Source organism: Penicilliopsis zonata (assembly GCF_001890105.1).
Source record: "Penicilliopsis zonata CBS 506.65 unplaced genomic scaffold ASPZOscaffold_12, whole genome shotgun sequence".
Taxonomy (NCBI): Eukaryota; Fungi; Ascomycota; class Eurotiomycetes; order Eurotiales; family Aspergillaceae; genus Penicilliopsis; species Penicilliopsis zonata.
The window spans coordinates 827,439-849,118 of NW_019208921.1; the positions used below are offsets into that span (position 1 = coordinate 827,439).

General features: G+C 48.6%; 11 protein-coding genes across 11 annotated transcripts; 5 read left to right on the plus strand and 6 right to left on the minus strand.

The window, feature by feature from the left end:
• Positions 1-815: 815 nt before the first annotated feature.
• On the plus strand, positions 816-1,739 carry ASPZODRAFT_100364 (hypothetical protein; the record flags this gene model as incomplete). The annotated part of the gene is made up of 1 exon (XM_022720762.1): positions 816-1,739. The coding sequence occupies one exon, from the start codon at positions 816-818 to the stop codon at positions 1,737-1,739; it is 924 nt and encodes a 307-aa protein (XP_022579658.1).
• Positions 1,740-1,928: 189 nt separating this feature from the next.
• On the minus strand, positions 1,929-4,406 carry ASPZODRAFT_27150 (hypothetical protein; the record flags this gene model as incomplete). The annotated part of the gene is made up of 2 exons (XM_022728081.1): positions 1,929-2,102; positions 2,676-4,406. The coding sequence occupies 2 exons, from the start codon at positions 4,404-4,406 to the stop codon at positions 1,929-1,931; spliced, it is 1,905 nt and encodes a 634-aa protein (XP_022579659.1).
• Positions 4,407-4,546: 140 nt separating this feature from the next.
• On the minus strand, positions 4,547-5,143 carry ASPZODRAFT_144448 (hypothetical protein; the record flags this gene model as incomplete). Its single annotated transcript, XM_022725006.1, has 2 exons — positions 4,547-4,975; positions 5,027-5,143. 2 exons carry the CDS (start codon positions 5,141-5,143, stop codon positions 4,547-4,549), a joined length of 546 nt encoding a protein of 181 aa, XP_022579660.1.
• Positions 5,144-5,999: 856 nt separating this feature from the next.
• On the minus strand, positions 6,000-7,554 carry ASPZODRAFT_160603 (hypothetical protein; the record flags this gene model as incomplete). The annotated part of the gene is made up of 5 exons (XM_022726478.1): positions 6,000-6,384; positions 6,470-6,640; positions 6,692-6,969; positions 7,025-7,282; positions 7,536-7,554. 5 exons carry the CDS (start codon positions 7,552-7,554, stop codon positions 6,064-6,066), a joined length of 1,047 nt encoding a protein of 348 aa, XP_022579661.1. The 3' UTR covers positions 6,000-6,063.
• A 289-nt stretch (positions 7,555-7,843) lies between these two features.
• ASPZODRAFT_134565 (hypothetical protein) lies at positions 7,844-9,520 on the minus strand. The gene has a single exon (XM_022723565.1). The coding sequence runs from the start codon at positions 9,295-9,297 to the stop codon at positions 8,023-8,025; it is 1,275 nt and encodes a 424-aa protein (XP_022579662.1). The 5' UTR covers positions 9,298-9,520; the 3' UTR covers positions 7,844-8,022.
• A 471-nt stretch (positions 9,521-9,991) lies between these two features.
• On the plus strand, positions 9,992-10,526 carry ASPZODRAFT_100375 (hypothetical protein; the record flags this gene model as incomplete). The annotated part of the gene is made up of 2 exons (XM_022720763.1): positions 9,992-10,131; positions 10,222-10,526. The coding sequence occupies 2 exons, from the start codon at positions 9,992-9,994 to the stop codon at positions 10,508-10,510; spliced, it is 429 nt and encodes a 142-aa protein (XP_022579663.1). The 3' UTR covers positions 10,511-10,526.
• A 667-nt stretch (positions 10,527-11,193) lies between these two features.
• Positions 11,194-12,965, minus strand: ASPZODRAFT_70719 (hypothetical protein; the record flags this gene model as incomplete). The annotated part of the gene is made up of 4 exons (XM_022729694.1): positions 11,194-12,053; positions 12,127-12,535; positions 12,587-12,635; positions 12,691-12,965. 4 exons carry the CDS (start codon positions 12,963-12,965, stop codon positions 11,194-11,196), a joined length of 1,593 nt encoding a protein of 530 aa, XP_022579664.1.
• A 1,655-nt stretch (positions 12,966-14,620) lies between these two features.
• ASPZODRAFT_679089 (hypothetical protein) lies at positions 14,621-15,804 on the plus strand. Its single transcript, XM_022729493.1, has 2 exons — positions 14,621-14,722; positions 14,792-15,804. Exon 2 carries the CDS (start codon positions 14,876-14,878, stop codon positions 15,749-15,751), a length of 876 nt encoding a protein of 291 aa, XP_022579665.1. The 5' UTR covers positions 14,621-14,722; positions 14,792-14,875; the 3' UTR covers positions 15,752-15,804.
• A 1,580-nt stretch (positions 15,805-17,384) lies between these two features.
• On the plus strand, positions 17,385-19,036 carry ASPZODRAFT_100384 (hypothetical protein). Its single transcript, XM_022720764.1, has 5 exons — positions 17,385-17,688; positions 17,754-18,079; positions 18,142-18,437; positions 18,491-18,653; positions 18,720-19,036. Exons 1-5 carry the CDS (start codon positions 17,468-17,470, stop codon positions 18,914-18,916), a joined length of 1,203 nt encoding a protein of 400 aa, XP_022579666.1. The 5' UTR covers positions 17,385-17,467; the 3' UTR covers positions 18,917-19,036.
• A 211-nt stretch (positions 19,037-19,247) lies between these two features.
• Positions 19,248-20,359, plus strand: ASPZODRAFT_18063 (hypothetical protein; the record flags this gene model as incomplete). Its single annotated transcript, XM_022727145.1, has 2 exons — positions 19,248-19,653; positions 19,707-20,359. The coding sequence occupies 2 exons, from the start codon at positions 19,248-19,250 to the stop codon at positions 20,357-20,359; spliced, it is 1,059 nt and encodes a 352-aa protein (XP_022579667.1).
• ASPZODRAFT_134567 (hypothetical protein) lies at positions 20,321-21,676 on the minus strand. Its single transcript, XM_022723566.1, has 5 exons — positions 21,351-21,676; positions 21,190-21,297; positions 21,096-21,145; positions 20,561-21,015; positions 20,321-20,512 (listed from the first exon to the last, which is right to left on the minus strand). Exons 1-5 carry the CDS (start codon positions 21,655-21,657, stop codon positions 20,398-20,400), a joined length of 1,035 nt encoding a protein of 344 aa, XP_022579668.1. The 5' UTR covers positions 21,658-21,676; the 3' UTR covers positions 20,321-20,397.
• Between the last annotated feature and the right edge of the window lie 4 nt (positions 21,677-21,680).

Here is a 21,680-nt window from a genome sequence, read left to right on the forward strand (position 1 = left end):
CCAAGATGTAATGTTCACAATTAGCTAATCCTATTTAGGAAGGTCCATATTTTCCTATATAATCTATTTCTTTTATTTTCTCTCTTCTTTTCTTTTTCTTATTATCCAGGTAAGTTTTTAATTCAGCTTTTAATAGAGTATATATACTGATTTCTAAGCGATTCCCTAGATGATTCCTAGGCAATTCCTAGGTGATTCTTAGGTGATCCCTACATCAATTCCTAGGCGATTCCTAGACTCTTTCACTAATTATCTAGATTAGTGTAAATAATTGTGAATACAGGGCTGTAGGTCTAGAGCAGCTTTAATTTATAGAGCTCTACTCTATAATATCTTAATTAAGATAATAATAATACTGATTATAGCCCCCTCTTTGAGCCCCCTCGCGTAGCGAGGGTATTAGGCTCGTACTCTATACATTTCCTGGTAGGGCTCTTTGCAATGTCTACTAAGTCTATCTTTCTGGAATCCTCTCTCTCCCTGCCTTTCCCCTTATTCTACCTTTTATGCTACTCAGAAATTGTAATCATTCTCATAAGGACACGCCTTGTATCACCAAAAGATCACATTGCTGGCGATATTATATCCCGGGCCCTAGGTACACTCCTATCCTTTTTAATCTTAACCTGTTTATATTATTATTTTACTCTGTGGTTAAAAGTCATACATATTGGCTGATACCCCTTTACTATATAGAAGAGGGCCGCATGTGATTGGATGTCGGCAAAAAAGACCAATTTCAGTGCAAATCTAAAATCCCAGCTCAAGCCGAAACTGGCTCTTTTATCCTTTCTTTCTCTCTCTCTGATCATATAATGGCTCCCCTTACGCGCACTCTTTTAATATGCATTACTGTTGTGCTTCTCTATAAAGTATTAATACGATACCCCATCTACACGGCCGACAGTCCAATCGAAAGCACCATTCCACCAGTCAATGTTTTCCCCCTACCCCCTAGTGAGGCATGGGAGACCCTGCGAGGGCAGCGTTTCCCCGCGAAGCTATGGCAGAAGAGCAGCTCCGAGATCAGCGAACGGAACCAAGAAAGAATACGAAGCTGGCGTCTGCACACGCCTTACCTGCGCCACGAGCTGCTGACGGACGCCAGCGCAGATGAATACGTCCGGGAACGATACGGTGCGTATCCCGAGCTAGTAGAGATCTATCTCTCGCTGCAGGTGCCGATTCTCAAGGCAGACGTGTTGCGCCAGTTGATCTTATATGCGGACGGAGGGATCTGGAGTGATCTGGACGTGACGTGCCATGCGGCGATTGAGCGCTGGATCCCCGAGCCGTACCGGAACGCAACGAACGTGCTGGTGGGGATTGAATTCGACGGCGAGCAGTTCGCCAGCTGGACCGTCATGGCGAAGCCGCGCAGTAGCCATTTCGCGGCGGTGATCCGGTACATCGTCGCGGGATTGCAGGAGTCGGCGGCGCAGTACCAGACCTCCATCTCGGGCTTGACCATGCAGACGATCAGCGACGTGGTCAATGTGACGGGTCCGCAGGCGATGACGGTGGCTATTCTCGAGAACCTCCGGCTGGAGATGGGCGAGCCGGTAGGGTTTGCAGATCTCGTCAACGTCACTCGCCCTATGCTGCTGCAGGATGTTCTTGTCCTGCCTGATGCTGCGTTTGCGGCGTCCCAAGCCGAGTGGCCGAAAGATCGGGGGGAGTATCTGGTCGAACATCACTACGAGGGGTCGTGGAAGAACGAGGGGGGGGGGTATCTATAGATAACAGCTGTTGATTATGGTGATATATAGAATAGTGTATAATATTAAGATGAATTAATCTAGGTATGGTTCACAAACCAGCACGGTGACGACAGTCGTGCTATAGACCGTGGATGTCCTGGACGACTGGAAGGGACGAGAGAGCCAGAAGAATTGGAATGGCTGGCAGAGATCAAAGGAATAGGACGGCTAGCGACACTGGAAGATGCAGTATAGATAGAAACTGGCGTAGACGTAGAAGTAGAAGTCCAAGTAGACGTAGAAGACAGAGGACAAGTATGGGATCGCCACCGCTGGTGTGGTGAATTCGCCCTCGATCATATAGCAGGTATCCGAGTTGTAGTCCCATGCGGTGGCCAGAAGCTAGAAGTAGAGGAGGAAGAAGAGGAAGAAGAGGAAGAAGCCACTACTGAGCTGGACACAGTATAGACGGTAACAACTCAGAGGTGAGATATTCAATCGAATACCCTCACTGGAGGGGCTCAAGGGGGCTATAATATTATTATTTAATTTAGATATTATAGAGTAGAGCTCTACAATAAACTGCTCTGCTCATACTTATAACACTTAGTAATAATGATTCTAATTAATTCTATATTAATATCTATAGATACTAGTCCTAAATCTCTGTTTATTCTGATTTTATTATGTTAAAGAGCATTCTAATTATTATTAATAACTGCTTAATCAGTGCAGGACTAAAGGATATGATTCTTGTCTTATAACTATTCTATATTGATATCTATGCCTCCTGCATTATTGATCAGGATTATTAGATTCCATGTTAGAGCCTTGAGAATAATATCTCAGGTGTACTCATATATAGTACTAGGATAAGACGGATATAATAGGTTTATCTAGCAGGTCTATGATATAAAAGTCCTATACTCTGGATGGTATTGTTATACTAATATTATTATTACCTGCCTAATACACAGGCAGCTTAAAGGCATCGAGGTCGTAATGCCAGGTAGCCAGCGACTCCGGGTCATACACACAGTCCATGACAGAGTCATTGCCGTGCCACAGAGGACGCAGCGGCCAGGTACAGATCTCGACCTCCTTGTCGTCGTTGTAGGGCATGGTGGCGTTCAGGCGCTCCGGCACGACGCCCTTTTCGACCCAGTCGATCATGACGGCCATGTTGGTGGTCGGGAAGGGCGAGTTGGGCTCGTCGCTGTTGGGAGCGCAGTGGACAGCCCCCGGGATGATGTACAGGCGGTACCACTCGTTCAGGGCCTCGGCACTCTCGAGATAGTCCATCTTCGGGTACATGATCTGGCGGACGGACTCCCAGTAGCGCACCGACGAGGCCGTGGGCACACTGCTGTCGGCCTCGCCGTGGAAGTGCAGCACTTTACCGCCGGCGACATTGAAAGGGGTCAGATCGGGCCAGGTGGTCTGCAGGGTGCTGTCGTACTTCTGCCACGCCCAGTTCATCCATTCGATCAGCGTGTCGTAGGTGACGTTTGTGAGGCTGTCCATGGTCATCTCCTCGGTCAGGAACAGGTAGCGCTCGGGGAAGATGGCGCCCAGGGAGTCAATGTCCAGCACCCACGAGTCGGTCTCGTTGTCGTACTGCGTGGCGCCGTCGGTGAAGGTGGCCCCCGGCTGGTAGGAGAAGTAGGCCTGGTGGCCCTTGCTGTCGTGCAGCCCCTCCAGGATCGTCTGGGCGACACGCACGCCCTGCGCCGTGACGTTGCCCGTCTGCGCCGGGTACGCGGGCTCGGCGGGCAGGCGGGTGGCCGCCGTGGCCGGGCAGTCGTAGGGGACGCCCACCAGGGTGCTGATGTCGAAGTGCAGGATGCACAGGTCGGTGCGGGCGATGACGCCGTCGACCAGACCATCCAGACCATCGCAGGCGGCGATGGTCTCGTTCATGATCTTGGTGAACTCACAGGGCGGCGGGTAGTACTCCTCGGTCAGCTCAACAACATTGGAATACATGTGCTGGATCTGCTGGTGGGCATAGCGGAAGGCCGGGGCGCCGATGATAGCACCATCCAGCTCGTCGCCGAAGCGCTGGACCTGACTCCATCCCTCACGGCCGCCCTCGGAGCATCCCTGGTAGTAGGAGTACAGCTTCTCCGAGTCGGACACGTTATAAACATTGCTGGTCAACGCCTTGCCGACGATGGTCATCTCGTAGATGGCCTGGTAGCCGAACATGGTCATCTCCTGCCAGTTGAGAGTGCCGTTGGCCAGCAGATCGACCGCCTGGAACTGGTTGTCGAAGCCCCCGAAGCCGCCGTCCGTCAGGCCTGCCGCAGCGCCGTACACCAGGCCGCCCGGCAGCGAGCCGGACACGGTCAGGCCGGAGTTGATGGCGTAGCCACCACCGCCCGTGGCCAGGAAGCGGTTGGCGAAGCTGCTGGGGGCGGGCAGCCAGTAGTTGAGCTGCACGGTGTCATTCAGCCCCTCGTGCGTGTACGCGAAGGTGACGTTGCAGAAGTCGAAGTTGGTGGCCGGGAAGAAGTACGAGCCGCTCGAGCTGGCGTTGTACACCACCGCCGCCGTCACGCTCGAGCTGTCGATCTCGATGCCCTCGTTGAAGTCCGAGGTGGGCAGCTTGGACTCGATGTAGCTCGTCGTGCAGATGTCCGTCAGGCTGGCGGCGTGGGCGGCCGCCGCCGACATCGTCGCGGCCAGGAGGGTGGGCTTGTGCATTGTGGGAGGAATTGATGACTTCGGCTTGCCTGTCCTGATCGTCAATGGCGGGGGGGGCTGCCCCTGTTTATATATTTTTTTTCCGGTAGACTCTCTATTGTCCGAATATTCCATCCTCGGTCTATACCCGAGCCCCGACTCTACCCCGCACGCTTCCCCAACCAGGGCAACCTGCATGGGGAACGTGCGCCGTGTTTATGGGGAACTTGCAGCACCAACGTGGGGTTAGACTTCCTTCTCCACGTTCCACTGTGGGGTTGCTGGCCTATCCCCAGACCCCGGCGAAGATGGTGCTCCTTCGGCCCGTCGCTTACACTGCGCTGCATCGGAGCTTGATGAGGCCCCGACTGCCTGCTGTGGGTGGCTTCCCCACAGATTCCTGGCGGTGTGAGCTCAATATGCCGCATTCCTGTGGCCTGCTGGGGACGCGTAACGGCTCCTCCGCTAGACACTCCGAGCGGGCACTGCTGCCCGGTTTGACGGGCTGCATTGGCTGTCAAGCGGCCTCTGCCAAGATGCGACCCTGCCACAGGCCACAGCATGATCCTGTCTGTGGAGAAGTGACCCGTCTGCATTATCATTTAGTAGTACAATTTACTACATGATATACAGTCACATACCTCTCTCCTGCTCATTCCCCTCAACCCCACAACAGCAGGATGCAAGATGACGAATGTGCGAATGTCTCCGTTATTATATAAGCCTTGAGCAAGTGGTAAATTAATGCCGTATTCCATTTTTAAACCATAACCCTATGAATTTAACTAGATTTGTCTCTATAGTATTGGTATCTATCCATAGAAATATAGTATCAATTGGGAGCACTCTAGGAGTATAAACTGAGGCTTATAGGAAGCGAGAGGAAGAACTAGCAGCAGAATTGGGCTATAACTACTCTCATATGACCAGGGCAGGTATAATAACATAATAGCATCAACACGGTCGCTTCTCTATTCAAAGTGTTCTCTGCGACTCCTCAGACCACAGCCCAGGAACACCAGTTCTGCCTGCATCTGAATGTCCCACCTTCGATGCTGCAAGCCAAGCCCTGATGGTCTGGTACGGGTCCGCTGCTGGATCCAATCTTAGACGGTATCTTCACATCCAGTTGCCTGTGTCTTGTGTGCGCGTCTTTGCCATCTTGTCGTACAGCCCTACATGTAATACGTCGGGGCTCATTCTAATCCCTCGATGACGCCAGGCCGTCGGATGTCTTGATCGAGAGGGAAGATCTTGAAGATGCCTCGCCTCTCATGAAAGTGCTGAAAGGCAGTGTCTATTGTAAAGGTCGTCGACTGTCTGGAGCGTCTGAAGAAAGGCCATAGAGGGTTTCTTTAGTAACAAGTCAGTATCTGTCTATTGCACGCTGATAGATGACATATTAACTTATAGATATATGTTATAGCTTAGGCTATTTTCTAGTTATAAATATAGTATCTTATTCAACTGCGGGGTTCTTTTTTTTGATAATGAATAATTAAAGCTAATTAGTGGTGATTATAAGTAGTGAATTAATATGGCCAGATATATAGAAATATATATTTAATAAAAAATATATCTATTAATCATATAGAACTACAGCTTCAGCCAACCAAGGGAATGAAGTTCATCTCTATTATATGTAATAAATCTATGAAATCACTAGGTATCATAGGCATCAACCCACTACTCTCTCCCACAAGGCGACTTCAAGGTAGTGACCGATATCAGAGCTTCCATCGGGTCGCATCACACCCCCTCCACGCGCCTTTAGGTCCTCCCAGTCATCCCAATGCTTTTCGATTATCTCGCCCATGCCCGACGCATTTAAAATCTCACACAGTCGGTAATGGCAATCAAGAAGAGTGACGCTGGGTAGTTCCAGACCCTCTGTGTCGGCTGCCTGTGTGAGCTCGATCCTAGTGCTCCCCGGCAAACCTCTTTGCTCAGATTTGGGGAAATTGCCGAAGATCTTTCTCTCGTAAACATTGACATGGCCCTAACATCTTGTTAATTGCAATAGACAGTAAGATATGTGATAGTTGATTATATGAATAACATGATGGTTTACGCTATCCACTCACTGTGGGTTTAAATGCTATCTCAAAACGGCCGAACGCCTTGTGTATCGACTCTCGCAGTGTGACACCATTGCGCAGGTCATTGATGGAGGTGACAGCCATTCCGATATGCCGAACGCCAGGGAAGCACCGATAGAGAACCTCCCAGGCAGTGGCTCGCTGGCCCGGTGGTGGCTTACTGGTCAGCAATCATCAAATTCCATAAGCAGTGAAGATCCCGCTTACTGTTGATTTATCCCAAGACGCATATGCGAAGGGAATTATATGGGTTACGTCCACATAACAATTGTCCTCATTGTCGGGCCTCCCTCTCTCAATCCAAGTCTTGGTGTCTAGTTCTCCTGAGACAATACAGCGATAGCTATCTCGCTTCTTGCAGAGCTCTCGAAATGTCTCTTCTCGGTACTGTGGTTCATCTAGTGTTGAAGCCACAGTCTCAACGGCCTCAAGTCGATTCGCTTGTGGGGATTCGGTGACGGTACTGCTATTCGACCGGGCTTTCACTGTTTTATAAGAGCATCTTAGTACTGTGATTCTCATAAAGAATGTAGCACTTACTGGGAATCGCAAGGGCAGTGAGGAGGTTGAAAAAGACATCATGGAGCTCGCTATCAGTGGTCGCATTGTTGATGTCTCTTGCTATCGATTCCCAGCCACCCGGCGGCAGCCAGTCGAGAAAGGCATTTAGTCCTGCCTTGAATTTGCCTTCCTCCTTATAACCCTGCGGCTCATAGCAGGCAATACGCTCCCTAGCGGCTGTGAGAAGGTCTGGCAGGGTCTGCGATGATTCCGTGTCCGTGGAGAAGGTGTATATTCCTCCAGTCTGGGTGTTCTGGCGCTGTTGCAAACAAACAGACTCTCCGCTGCCCCTTCTGGAGAGAAGGAGGCACTTTATCTTTGGCGAATCCTTGATAGCAGTTGTAGATGTAGATGTAGATGAAATGAAAAGAAAGATGTCTAGGAACTGCCCACAACTGCCAGGGAGGGGAGATGTCATCACTACCGCAATTCACAGGTGAACCAATTATAGATGTGATACCAGCACCGCCTTAGATGCCGCCTCTCCTACCGCCTCCAGTCTTAGTCATGTTGTCTATGGCAACCATCACTGGCACATATAAGCTTTCCTATAGAGGGTAGTGAATAGATCAATATCCCACTATTTAATACCTTATAGTTAACTCCTCTAGAATAGGGTAGTTACATGGGAAGTTAATAGCCCAAATTGTTCTTTTTATATATTGTACTATCTAAAATGATTCTTTAAAATATAAATAATTACCTTATATATCTAGATTTATTCCTAGTGTCTTATAGTCTTGATCTGGTGTTAAATAATTGTCTAGAGTTTATTTTATTTTGTTTAGATTTTGAAAATCACTGAGATAGGTAGTACTGCTTATCTAAATCATTACATATATTCTATACATTTGACAATTTTTACTTGGACACATGGAGGAAATCATAGGCCCAAGTCATCTCTAAATGAAGGCAATTATTGAACCGTCATTCAAGAACCCTTGCATCTTACCCTGAATAGCAGTCTAGCATGCCTCTTACCTGACCAAGCCAGACTTCCAAACCTTTTCACACTCGGGTAGTGCCCATTTCACCATCCATTCAGACGCGAGAACCTCTTTAGCAGAAGGGCGACTTTCTGGTCTGAAAGAAAGCATCGATCTGAGCATGGAGAAAAGGGCATCACGCTCGGCGGGCTCAAATAGTGGCATTCCTTCTACTTGTCGAGGCTGCTGCACACTGTCTTCGAAACGATCCTCCCACGATCGGTATGACTGGCGATTTATCGGCTTCCCATCCCCGCTGAACTTCTTTCGTCGGGTCTCCCATTTGCTCCACCACTCAAAGGGCAGAATGCCAAGTGCATCAACATGCTCGCAGGTTATATCGTCTTCGGCCGCCAGAAACCCCTCAAACAGTGGACTTTGCCCAACGATATCCCATATCGAGCAGGCAAGCGACCAGATATCCGAGGGAAAAGAAAGCGGTTTGTCTGGCTCGAAGCGAGTCTCCGGGGCTCGGTTCACAAGAGGAGTATGAGACTCGAACTTCTTGTCCTTTGCAGGAGAAAAGGCCTCACCAAAGTCAGAGAGTAGAATTTTAGCTTCTGGAAGTTCAAGACTTTCACTCGCTTCTCCGAGCCAGATTGGTAGAATGGCATGGGATGGGACACTGGGAGGAAGCTCTTTGCCATCGAAACGAGTGATGGCCTCAGACTCTGGCTGACCACACTTCTCGTAATCAAATCCAGAGGGAAGTTGAATGAGGACGTTGCCGTAGTGAAGATCACCATGGACAATCCCCTGTGAATGTATATACTCTACTGCAATTGCAAGCTGTGCTGCCAACGCCCGCGCAACTTCTAGCTTAAAAAGGCGAATATAAGATCCATCTTTTGAATCTGAGAGACTCATTCTCGCTGGGCGAGTCACATAGCATGCGTGAGTGCCATTGGGTCCTTGGATTTTGAATGTGTCCAAGATGGAAGGTATCATAGCTTGGCCTAGACTATCATGCGAAATCTGTCGCGACCTGGAAAGGTCCAAAAGCACGTTCAACTCGTGCGGATTCGAGTCTGCTGTACAGACTTTGATAGCGACGTATTTGTTGTTGAATCTTTCGTCTTGAGCCAGCCAGATTGTTGAGTACGAGCCATGGCCGAGCTTCTGGACTACCCGATAGCGATTGTGGAACCGATCTCCAATCGCTACGGGGTGGTAGCCTCCTGCTCTGTATCTTTCCAATTTCTCCACACCCTCGATGGGAACGTACAAGTGACGCACTATTGAGTCACTTTCCGATGTCTCGGACATGGCCGCAGACGTTGAAAAGATGCAGCGAAATTGACTGTGGCGGAACGGTTCCCTTGGTATCTTGCCAGCGGTGCAATGAAGGCGAGAAAATGATATGGGTGAATACAAAGACCGCGGGAGGGATGGACTTAGGAAAAACTTCATTTTCTCGGAAAGAACTGGGTTGAGGGGTGGATAGGTCTTTGCTTCAAGTTGACCCTCGGCGCGTAATCCACTGGCTTTAGTCGAAGGTTTTGAGGAGCCACGCGCAAAGTGAACTAGGGGTGAACTTTGCTCCGAGCCGGCGACCCAGCGTAATAGATGCTACTGCTTTGATTAATCTTTCGTGAATTCTATTTGACCATACTTATTGATTCATTTATACCAAGCCCTATGACTGCATAAGGCCTATATTTAGATACTCTATGATTTTGCTAGTAACAGTTGATTCAACCATAGCCTATCATATAGGCGCTTGACTCAGTAGTCTTTGGCCGCGGCTGCTGAGTGAACTATTATTAGGGAAAAGTAATCAGTATAGATCTCACCTAATTATTGATTCTATAAAATATAGCTATATCAATGCCAAATGTCCTCTATATATCTCATTGTTATGAATCACTTCTATTTATTATGATCTTCAAGATCTAGCTTGCTTTAAATAGAAGCACCTTTTGTCTTATCTATTTCTACCTTTATAGATTCAATAATCATCATGTCTACTGTTAATGTTGTGAAGTATTTCTTCTACAGGGGCTTTGTCCCAAAGACTGAAGAACGAGCTCGCCAATTAATCACTTTGGCGTACCAAACGGCAAGAGATCAGAAGCTTTACCCCAAGGAAATTCTTATCAGGTACAGGGCCTTTACTGCCATGATTAAGTCTGCGTTATAGATTGGAGTTCAGCTGGCCTTAACCGCTTTTAACCTGTCTCATGAGATCAGATCTGAAATCCATAAGACTACTTCCATCAACGGCGTCCACCAAGTAGATCCTCTAGGGTACCACGTCACTCTCTGTTTTAAGGATGACCAACAACTTCTCCGTGGTACCCACGTGTCAAGTCATGGCTACGTGAAGGACCAGGATCATTTAGAATTCATTCATGCGACTCATACAGGAGAGAAGCGCGACGATACGAAGAGACAGAGAGGGAAAAAGGATGTGTGGCCATCGGAAGATGGGCTTGTTCTGGCGTCAGAAACGGGTTATAGCCATCTCTTACCAAAATAAATCCCCGAAGCAGGGCAATTCGTTATGTGTGAGGATGAACTTACCGGAAATGTCGAGTTGTCCTTTCAGCCCAGGTGATCTGCGAATTGGTGAATCGTCATGTACTTAAGAAGGTCATACCTATATCTGAAGAGGACTACTCTCACCGATTTTGAGATATGCCATTTTCCAAGAGCTTCATCATATCTGCCGTAATTATTTGACTAGTGACAACAGTGCTTGAATGTTTCTTTGCTTTTCTTTCCCCCTCCCTTGGCCAAGAGGAAGCGGTTGTTCTGTTGGAGTCAGAATGATCCATCTCAAGGCGCTGTCATGACTAATAGTTACTACATATTCTGCTCTACTACAAACTGCTTTGTTTTTGACCTACCGTACTTGCTCCACTAACCATCCCCTAAATATCATATCAAAGTCCCATCATGTACCACTGCCATCGCAAGTCCATTACACATTTCAACATACTTTTTTTCCCACTTGATGCAGACTTTTTTGAAGTTGAAAATAATATAGACTTTTTAATTTGGCCTCAAACATTACATAACAACTTAATGATCTTCTCTTTTATATTTTCTTTTATAATATTCCGCATTTTTCAAGGATATAGTTGTCTATGATTTCTAAAAGACTAGTCTAGCTGGTAGTTAAATCTAGAACAAAAGGGATATATATATGTACAAGTGTGTCTAGTAGAGGCTGGCGCACTCCCAGTTGGCAGGCTCCCAGAGGCTGCCGTTGCCAATGTACTTGGCCTGCTCGGGGAAGGGACAGATGGGACGCTGCTTGGTGACGTAGTCGAGAGTGGTTTCATCGTGGAACTTGGTACCGATGAGGTAGTCGGGAGCGGTGCCGTTCTCAACCCAGGCGATCATGGCGAGCAGGGCGTCGTGCTTGGGGTCGTTGAAGCCGGGCTTCTCGTGGAGGTGGTTGCCGGAGCCGTCAGTGCCGATGGTCGAGGCCTGAGACGAACCACCAATGTACCAGGGGGCCTCCATGTTGGAGGGGGTGTTGCCGCAGTGCTCCATGCCGGGGATGAGGTAGAAACGGTAGAACTCCTCGAGATCGATGCCCAGGGCCTTGAGGGTGCGCTGGACGTGCTTGTAGAAGTAGACACTGCTGCCGGTGGGGATGGAGGGATCGGCCATGCCGTGGTAGTGGATCAGCTTAGAGCCCTTCTCGTAGAAGGGGGAGAGGTCGAAGTCGTCGGCGGTGGCATTGCCCGGGTTCAACTCGTCCGACAGCTTGATGATGCTGGCGTTCCAGTCGGCCCAGGTGAAGTTGGTGCCCAGACCCAGGAAGTACTCGATGTAGCTGAAGTCCGGGGCCATTCCCCAGCCGGTCTCACTGCCGATCTCGTAGTGGGGGAAGATGAAGGTCTGGTCGGCCTCGACCCAGTCGTTGTAGTAGTGGTACAGGGTGTCCAGCTGGTCGTCGGTGATGCAAGTCGTCGAGTCCGTCACGTTGGCGTCGCACAGCATCACCTCCAGGTCCAGATCGCAGCGGCGGGGGTCGGAGATGATGTTATCAACAACACCATCCTGGGGGTCTTGAAAGTATTAGCAAGTTTCAGGGTTTAGGGTTAGGGTTTAGGGTTATATGCGGAGGATGGTGATACGTACCACACTGCTTCAAGGTCTCGTTGGCAATGAAGGCAAACAGATCATCGCTGATGTGGTGGCTGGAGTTGGTCGGGTAGTTGTACTCGGCAGAGAAGATGTTGAAGAGCTGCAGATGCTTCGTCCACCAGGCGGGGGCACCGACGACGGCGCCGTCAAAGTCATCGGGGAAGGCCTCGACCTCCTTGAGACCCTGGCGTCCACCGGTCGAGCAGCCGTTGTAGTAGCTGTACTTGAGCGACTCGCCGTAGTACTTCTCGATGACCTTCTTGGCCTCGACGACCGACAGGTGCATCGCGCGCCAGCCCCAGTCGGTCACAGACTCGGGGTTGGCAGCCCACGAGTTGTCGAATGCCGAGTCGTGGCCGGTATCGGTCGACATGGCAGCGGCACCATAGGTGACACCGGCGCCCTATATGAATCAGTATATAACCTATTATGGATATATGTTGGGGATGGCTACCATCTCAGCATAGTTGACACCTCCGGAAAAGGCAGAGTTGCCAGAGACACTGTACGTATGTTAGTAACAGAATAGTTCATCAGCTGGATATAGTGTCTACATACACCATACGTCCCTCCCAGACGTCAGGGAGGAAGAGACCGAAGTTGAAGGTGGTGTTGGCATCGGTGGGCATCTCAATCTGCACAACGCACAGCGCGGGCAGCTGGTAGGCCGGGTCGGGGAAGCCAGTGTCGGCGGCGGGGGGAGTGAAGGTGCCGTTCTGGGCGACGCGATGGGCGAGCACGACGGTGGCATTGGAGGGGATGATGGCCTCAAAGGCGCTGGCCGAGCAGTTGAAGGTGCTGGCATTGGCTGCGCCAATGCTGCCCAGCAGCATGGCTCCGGCGGTCTTCTTCATTGTAGAAGTAATAGAAATAGTATTTAGTTGGTATAGTAGTCTATCTGGTTAAAGAGAGTATAGAAGGAAAGTGTGTGCAGATCAGATGAGAAATTGCCACACCTACTTCTTTATATACCTCTAGATTCTGGAATCTTACCACAGCCAAGTATATTAACATGGATGTCGATCGGTGGATCTGCATACGTTTGTCCGTCAAGCTGCGTCAGTCTTTTTTTCGGAGATCGCCCGGATTCGGCATTTCGCGTGGGTCAACCACGGGAGAAGATTAGAAGATGGCGTCACGCAATTAAGGTTAATCAGTCTGCAGGCTGCCATAATTACTTGCTCGCAGTTGCTGTAGAAATTTGTGTGGCAGAGGTAAAGCCGCCGTTGTTAGACAAGGGTAGATACTGCCTAACCTAATATTGCGCCTGCAGATCCATCGCTAGTCCTTCTAGCCTGAAACTAAATGGAGTCTCATCTTTAAGGAGACAATTATCAAATCATACTATGGACTGCAGCAAGGGAGAAAGAGTTCTCTTTCCATCGAGTTTGCACCTGTGGCAATCTGTCTAAGCCACACCGTCATTTGATAGAGGCTTCACGCCGAGCCACGGATATGAGCCAAGAACCGCAAACGAAGTGTCGGTCTAGGCTGTGGCACTGCCAGAAAGCATAATAATACTATCCTGGCATTATTATTATCATGATTACTAAAATTAATGCTAAGTTTAATGCTGCCGAGCGTAAGATGAGTGACGACTCATCGGGGCTATGCCAGCCAAGATAATGGTGGTTTTGGAGTGCCAACTAATTGCTAGGCACATGGAGAGAGACGCTAGTAGTATGATCAAGGCAGGTATCTTCAGGTCTAAGCGAAGTGAGGATTTAGAGTGCAATTTAAAGTACACACTATGCATCTGAGAATAGTGGTTGGCCTATAACCGTCTGATTGACTCTCTACCTGTAAGCTTGTTTGGCAGATCACCCACAGAGTGCGCTGTGAACAGCCTGAATAGGCTGCATATTACTTCCGGGATCAGCGAATGCATCTTGATCGCGAAACTATATCTGCGACGCTCTATACTCCGGACTCCGTAATTCCGTGCTGAGACAGCAGAAGAGGACGCGACAGAGACACGTATGTGGGACCCGCATTTCTGCTCGAGGAAGGCGGTGAAGCATGGCATTTCATCGGCCTCGGCTCAACTTCGCGTAATCCTTTTGGGTTAGACCAGAATCAGATCCAGGGATCCTCCGGGAAAACATCTTTCCGGAAAGGATCACGTGAGTGAAAATAAAGTTTTCCATAGCGTCGGAAAAACGACGGAATAGCCCAAAGAGGACTAGCCCGTACTCTGGGCTACGCAGGAGTGAACACTGTGTACTCGGTGCTCCGTATTTCCGAGCAAACCAGCATGTCCCTGTGGGGAAAGATCTTAACAGACAATCTAGATCGATGAGAAGAGATAGAATACTATTCATAAGAGGAATTCTTAGTATCTTCTCTGGAGTAGGCAACTGCCTGGTCAGCCGAGTATACCATTATTTAACCTCAATTCCGCCCTTGAGTAATCTTCCCGGAGATCATTTATAGTCCGGCGGTGGAATGTGGGGATGGCTGGGCATGGAGAGTGAATTAAGTCCGTGCTGCAGACCAGTCTTATCTTGGTCTCAATTTGACCTATCACTTCCAGCGCATTACTCTATCCCTGATTATCCATGTTCTCTATTATTCAACGATACTCTATACTGTATACTATTATATATTCCATTTACCTTGTAAAGCTCTGTACCTCCTCCTTCTAATCAGTTGATATTAGTCAGTCCTACCATGACTAGCTCCTCCGTGGTTACTCCGTGCTCTATACTGCAAAGGAACGATCAGCCCGTCCGCAGGAGTGCATATGACCTGCATCTCCTGCCTCATTGGACAGCCAAAGCAGGGAGCGGACAATAGATCAATCAGAGCAGACCTGTGCGTCATAAGTCGAATTACTGTCTTGACCAAGAGGTCCAGCAGAGAGTATAAAGATGTTGTATCCCCAGGTACAATGGACTTCATTCCTCATCCCCCCACCATTTCCTTCAATCTCCATACCTCCACCGCCATGTTGCTGCTCCTGCTGGCTCTGGGCCTCCCTCTGGTCCACGCGTGGTGTGACATCACGGCGCTGAACCTAACGAGCGGTGTCTACTACACCAGCGAGAATGAGACCATCTTCGAGGTCGCAGAGGCAGTGAACCGTGGCGTGTGCGACATTGCGCGCTACAACCGCATGGCGGACGCAATCCTCCCGCTGCTGACAGGCGAGGAGATCCTCATCCCGCCAGAGGTGTGCGACCCCGACAACCGGTCGTGCCTGATCGTGCCGGAGCCCAACGCAACATACGCCGACTGCATCATGGGCGGCCCGCACACGTACACGACGCTCAAGGGCGACAGCATAGCGTACATCGCGCTCAAGCTCAACCTCACCGTCGAGGCGCTGCTGACAACCGCCTGGGTGCCGAACATGGGCGACCCCGACGCCCCCGTCGAGGTCGGCCAAGTCATCAAGATCCCGCAGTGCTACCCCAGCCAGTGCATCGTCCAGCCAGGCGAGTTCTACTATGGCACCTACAAGGATCTCGCTGCCATGCTCGGTACCACCCCAGGCCAGTTGATGGCCTTCAACCCGACCTACAACCACACGACGGCCTCCCAGGGTCAGGGGCCCTGGATCAGCTTTTCCATGGACTGCATGCCTTTGTCAGATAATGTTACTGCTGTCTCATTGTAGCATGGGCAGTATACCAAGATTAGCTGGTTGTTTAGAATATACACCGCTCTCTTAGACCTGATTCAATATTACATTCTAGGTGTCACACCATAAGTACTTTGCATTTTATTTTATACTGGCTACCTAGATAATGTATAATATTAACACATTACATAAATTCTAAACCTAGCTAAGATAAACCATGACAAGAAGCCCCCACGAACGATTCCTTGTCTCTTGTGCACTCGGATGTTCGCTGCCCCCGCAGATCTAGACAGACATTTCAAATCCATCCACGAAAAGACCCTTCCACCAGTACCAGACGTTGCTCTTACCCAAGCAACTGGGACCCGACGAATCCAGCAAGAATGCCGAGAAAACCGTGGATCAGCGATCGATGGGAGAACTCAATCAAGTTCGTCCCAGAGTCAACCGCATGGAGGCTGAATCCCACCACTGGTATGATGGAGATGGCTGCGAAGATAGATCAATAATAAACTATCAATAAACCAAGGGAGATCGTTTGAAAAGGAATGCATATACCATATTATTCTTCAAAATATTCTTATAGACTCTCTAGTTTTATATAGAGAGGACTATTAAATCACTAAAATAGTAAAGATAAAGTATTATTAAAAATAAAACTACATAGCTAGTCTTTGCAACCATGCAATAACATTTCATTTCATACTTTTTATATTAAGCTGAAATATACTAGTAACAAAAGTTGAGGATTTAATTGAAATATAGATATCAAGGCCAACTATATAAATTTAGCTTGATCAAGGATAGAGAATATTATTATGATAAAATTCAGCTAACTTCAATCCTACCTTTATGAGTTATATTAAGGAACAAATAACAAAAAGCCCTAAACCCTAACCCTTTCATCTTGATGGGAGACGTGAAAAAAAACTTGACGATGCAATGAGCAGGTCAATTTTCAAGGGTGAAAGCAATGGGGGCGAGGCTGAACTAAAGAAGTAAACGTTGACAGGGAATAGCGAGCAACTTTCACTAGGTCTGCTGAAATATTTATAGACCCTGTGGTGAGACAGCAGCGCTGATGAATAATATTCAAAAATAGAGAGATGAATATATTAGGATCTAGCTGGTAATTGCTGCCCTCCCGAGCTGGCTGCATGTCAGTTTATATAGATAACTATATCTAAGCACTTAAAGCCTGGTTAATCATGATCCTATATAGACATAAATAATTGTTCTCTTGTGGTCATTCTATATGCAAAGGACAGCAAAGACAAAAGTATGACCGGGAGGAATAGACTGGCTCAGCATAACTTGATGACTTGAGGGTTTTTCAATTCTCTGTAAAATCTCGTCACTATGGCATTTTGAATTGCTAAGTGGGCTAGTTTAAAGTATTTAGAAGTATATATTTCCAAAAGTGCCTGAATGGTGTTTATGATATAACTTCACTCAATTAAGCTACTTAATAAACCAACCATCAGGTAATACTCTACGTATTAATTATAAAAGATATTATCAACCTTAATTATCCCTAAAATATATTCAGTAATGCTGATAAGTAATTTCTAATTGAAGTTAATAGGCCCGATAGTTAATCCGATTGTTTGAGGGAAACAAGCTGGGCAGCTCTTGCTCTTCCTTCACCCCCTCGAGCAACAAAATATGGAGAAAAGGCGACTCTTCATCCTTTCATCGATACTATCTCGCCCACGATTCTCATACTGTTATAGACGCTTGAATAAGCGATATATGGCTGATCAACACGCCCCTTGGGAACCGCGCGTCTTCCCGCGTTCCGGGTGGGATCTCATCGATCCTTCTGTACGTATTGAAGAAGAGACAATCCCGAGCTATCGAGCAGGAAAGTTCTATCCTGTGCATATTGGCGAAGTTTTCAACTGCCGATATCAAGTTGTGGGCAAGTTGGGCTACGGATCCAGCGCGACAGTGTGGCTTTGCCGAGACTTGATGTAAGTACTGTAATTCTACCATAATATACTATAATGTACATGTTTGTATAACTTGGCAATAACAGAAACCACTGTTATATATCATTAAAGGTGTATACAGCATCCACAGCGACGCATGAGGTTGAGATCTACCACCACCTACAAACAATTCAATCCGACCACGCAGGCCAGACGTGTCTTCGTCCACTGATTGACGTCTTCCAGGCCAGGAGCCCTAATGGAGATAGTTTGCACACTTGTCTCGTTCACCCACCGCTGGGGATCAGTCTTAGCCAGCTTACTCGGCTACTTCCTGGGAAGGTGATGAGCAGCGCTATGGTCAGGACGACCATCCGGAATGTCCTCGCTGCTCTTGACTTCCTTCACACGGAAGCACAAGTTATCCATACTGGTAAGTATCCGTATAGGGCAAACGAGAACTGTATATTTATAGAGAAAACTCCAATTCGATAGATCTCCAACCCAACAATATCCTGCTCGGCATCAAAGATGACTCTACTCTGTCCCAGTTCGAACAGAGAGAGTTCGAAGCGCCAGTTTCACGTAAGATCATGCAAGATCGGACTGTCTTTCTGTCACGGCCACTCGCTCTCTCCTACGGAACGCCCGTCCTCTGTGATCTGGGCGAGGCTAGGCTGGGCATTGAGCAGCAGGAGGGCGACATCATGCCGGACCTATATCGGGCGCCTGAAGTTATCTTAGACATGACCTGGAACTACAAGGTTGATATCTGGAATGTCGGCATGCTGGTATGGCCCCTCGACATAATCCATAAACCAAGTACTTATATAGCTCATGTTAGATATGGGATCTGTTTGAATACCATCATTTGTTTCGAGCCCGAAATCCTGCCCGCCAACTGGACGATGAATATCATCTGGCTGAGATGCAGGCCGTGCTTGGGCGCCCGCCATTACAATTTCTCCAGCGGAGTGAAAGAAGCCTCCAGTTCTGGGACGAGCATGGTCAGTCTGACTAGCTCACTGATTACCTCATTGTGTGAATGATATTAACTGATTTCTTCCTTCCAGGGCAGTGGAAGGCAGCTTCAATCCAAGCCGACAGTCTCGAGATCCTGGAGGAGCGACTTGAGGGAGAAGAGAAAAAGGACTTCCTTCGCTTTCTCCGTCGCATGTTGTGTTGGCTGCCAGAAGAACGAGCTTCTGCAAAGGAGCTTCTATTCGATCCTTGGTTGATGACGGGTCTTTCAATAAAAGAGAAGCCTTGAAGCCAGCTGAATCTATGTAGTTATCTTTCCAGGATAAAAATGTCAGCCCTGGGCAGAACCAGTCCCAGAGCAAGTACTCATAGTATATACTTGATATACACAGTAATACTACAATCAGACCAATATGTCCTCGAGTATTTAGTTAGCATAAAATATTAGTAAGACTATCAATTAGCTACGAATCAAGATGATTATATGGAGTCTCAACTAGCCCTGTAAATACTGGTGCTAGGCATAGATTGAGTCACACTTGATAAATAAAGCCCCATCAATTGTCACTTTAATAGCCAACAAAGACCTCTCTTCATTTCATTGTAATATAATTGATACCATGGAAAGCCTTTCTGAAGAGGTGTTTATGATCATCCTAGAATACAGTGACCAAAGAACCCAGGCTGCTCTTTCACAAACATGTCGAGCCTTCCACAGGATCACCCTGCCATTCCTATACAAATCGGTCTGCATCCAAGCCTCTAAATGTGACTTTGAGAATGTTCTACCCACCATTGGCAAATACAGCAATCTTATTCATTCCCTGGCCATTGACACGAACCGAAGCAATTTGTCTCCCTGCCGCGTGGCGCCTTATCTCAATGCCACAGCAAAGTTACAGGCTCTTGCGCTATACGGGGGATACTGGATGTGGGATGGGGAAGACGAACGATGGGCGACCCTCGAGGCCGATTTATATGGATTTTTCACTCTGCAAACTGGGATACAAAGTAATCTCCGCTCATGTAAGATGACTCAATTGATTATCGCGTCTCTGATGGATATACTAAAAGCGCAGTGACGCTGGATCGTGTTGAAAAGAACGGCCAAGCGGCGTTCCTACAATCGCCTGTCGTCTTTCAGATCACGACGCTGCAGAAACTCACTCTACGCGGTTTTCTGCTGGACGCATCGAGTACAGCAATTGAAGCGCGGCTCCACCGCTCGACAGACTTGACTATTCTTGTCATTGAACGCAGTTATCTCGCCTTTCCTGCGCTGCGAAACATCCTGCACGCGCCGCGGGCATTGCGCCGTCTGACGGTCAGCCATGACCGTTCGTATGGAAGCCATGAACTTGGATTTGTCGACCAGCATGAGGCAAGACTGGCAGAGTTGATTGACGTGCTGCTTCTCCATCGCAATTCATTGGAAGAACTCAATTTTGCAGAAGAAGATATGATCTACAACGAAGAGGCTCCATTTGGGTATAGTTGGCAGAAGGGGAGCCAGCGCGACAGTATATATGCAGATTTGAGCATCATTGAGGATGACAGGAATGGAGATACTGATGATGAAGATGATGAGGATGAGGATGAAGAGGATGAAGATGAAGAGGATGAAGATGATGGAGATGACTTCAAAGTCTATGCAAAGCAGTTTCCCTCTTTACGGCACTGGGACTGTGATGTGGATGGTTTAAGGATATATTTGAATGACCCAGAGTACTAAGGGCTCGTATCGAAATATGGCTAGTAGTTGGTGCTAGATCAGATAGAACCTTGATGTGCCACTGTGAGAGCGTTCAGCACATCTTCATCATAATCCCGTGCCTTCTGGAGGACTTTGGCCATGTGCATGAACGGATGAGGGACCCCCAGATACCTAATATATTAGTTTCATTCAAGACGCGTGGGATCAAAAACCAAATACCGTTTCATGGTGACTTTATTCCCCGCCTGCACGAGTTTCACGCCATACGCCTCCCCCTCGTCGCGCATAGGATCGCATTCCGCCGTGATGAGAAAGGTATCACACAGTCCTGTGGAATCGGGGGCTCGCATCGGCGACAACCACCAGTCAGGCAGGGATGCCCTGAGCCGGTCCATCTGGTTGGCTGGGAACACATGCTTCTGGAAGAAGGACATGCGCTTCCAGTTTAACAGTGGAGCGCGGCTATACTCGCGGAAAGAGGGATAGGGGGAGTCATCGAGGCTGGTGTAGCTGCACGAGTCGGTCGTCACAGGCACGGCGGGGACACAGAGACGAAGAGGGAGGCCGGCATCTCGAGCCAGATGCTGGACGACGCAGCATAAAAACCCACCTGCAGAGATGCCGCCGATAGAGATCGAGGAGGGGTTGATGTTTATCTCGTTCGATTGATGGGTCTGGCCTGGTGTCATGAAATCCATACCGATGCGCCGAGTGAAGCTGTGCAGCGTCTAAGAGGCGAAGATAGATAACGTACCCACTGTAGAGCAGCCCATGCGTCTTCGATTCCTTTTCCAAATACCGCCTCTAATTCATGAGCATATATATTCCTATACACGTAGCAATCATACCTGGGCAGTGTCGGTAATTGACATCCACAACCACCAGACCGGCGCGATCCCGGACCTTCAGGCAGAAGAGAGCATCTGCCTGCAGACTACCAAAGACGAAACCACCACCTTGAGAGTCAGCAGTAGTTTGAACATGATACAATCGTTGGGTATTCTTCTACCGTGAAAGTTGACATGAACTCCGTAAGGCCCCGGTCCGAAGACGTCGGGATCGGGTGTGTAGACACGGACAGGGACGGGGAAGCCGTCGGCGGAGGTGACTGTATGATCGCTCACCCGGGGCTCGCCGCTGCTATCGTATATCCAGGGAGTCACAAAGCGCTCCGGGTGGGCGCGGCACTCAGCCAGGGGCACAGTGTGTGTGGGCGTCAGGTGTTGGATTGTCTCGATGAAATAGCGGACAAACTCGGGATCCATCGCCTGAACAATGGCAGGGTCAATATCTGGTGAGACAAGCCGGAGATCCATTGTGAAGCGTATGTGTCGGTGGA

Excerpts from the sequence above, each read along its gene's own strand:
- ASPZODRAFT_134565 (XM_022723565.1), bottom strand. The coding sequence starts at position 9,297 with ATGTCCGAGACATCGGAAAGTGACTCAATAGTGCGTCACTTGTACGTT.
- ASPZODRAFT_679089 (XM_022729493.1), top strand. The coding sequence starts at position 14,876 with ATGACCTGCATCTCCTGCCTCATTGGACAGCCAAAGCAGGGAGCGGAC.
- ASPZODRAFT_100384 (XM_022720764.1), top strand. The coding sequence starts at position 17,468 with ATGGCTGATCAACACGCCCCTTGGGAACCGCGCGTCTTCCCGCGTTCC. Across the intron at positions 18,438-18,490 it reads TCTGGAATGTCGGCATGCTG|ATATGGGATCTGTTTGAATA; the intron begins GTATGGCCCCTC and ends AGCTCATGTTAG. Across the intron at positions 18,654-18,719 it reads CCAGTTCTGGGACGAGCATG|GGCAGTGGAAGGCAGCTTCA; the intron begins GTCAGTCTGACT and ends TCTTCCTTCCAG.
- ASPZODRAFT_134567 (XM_022723566.1), bottom strand. The coding sequence starts at position 21,657 with ATGGATCTCCGGCTTGTCTCACCAGATATTGACCCTGCCATTGTTCAG. Across the intron at positions 21,146-21,189 it reads CAATTACCGACACTGCCCAG|AGGCGGTATTTGGAAAAGGA; the intron begins GTATGATTGCTA and ends CTCATGAATTAG. Across the intron at positions 20,513-20,560 it reads AATAAAGTCACCATGAAACG|GTATCTGGGGGTCCCTCATC; the intron begins GTATTTGGTTTT and ends CTAATATATTAG.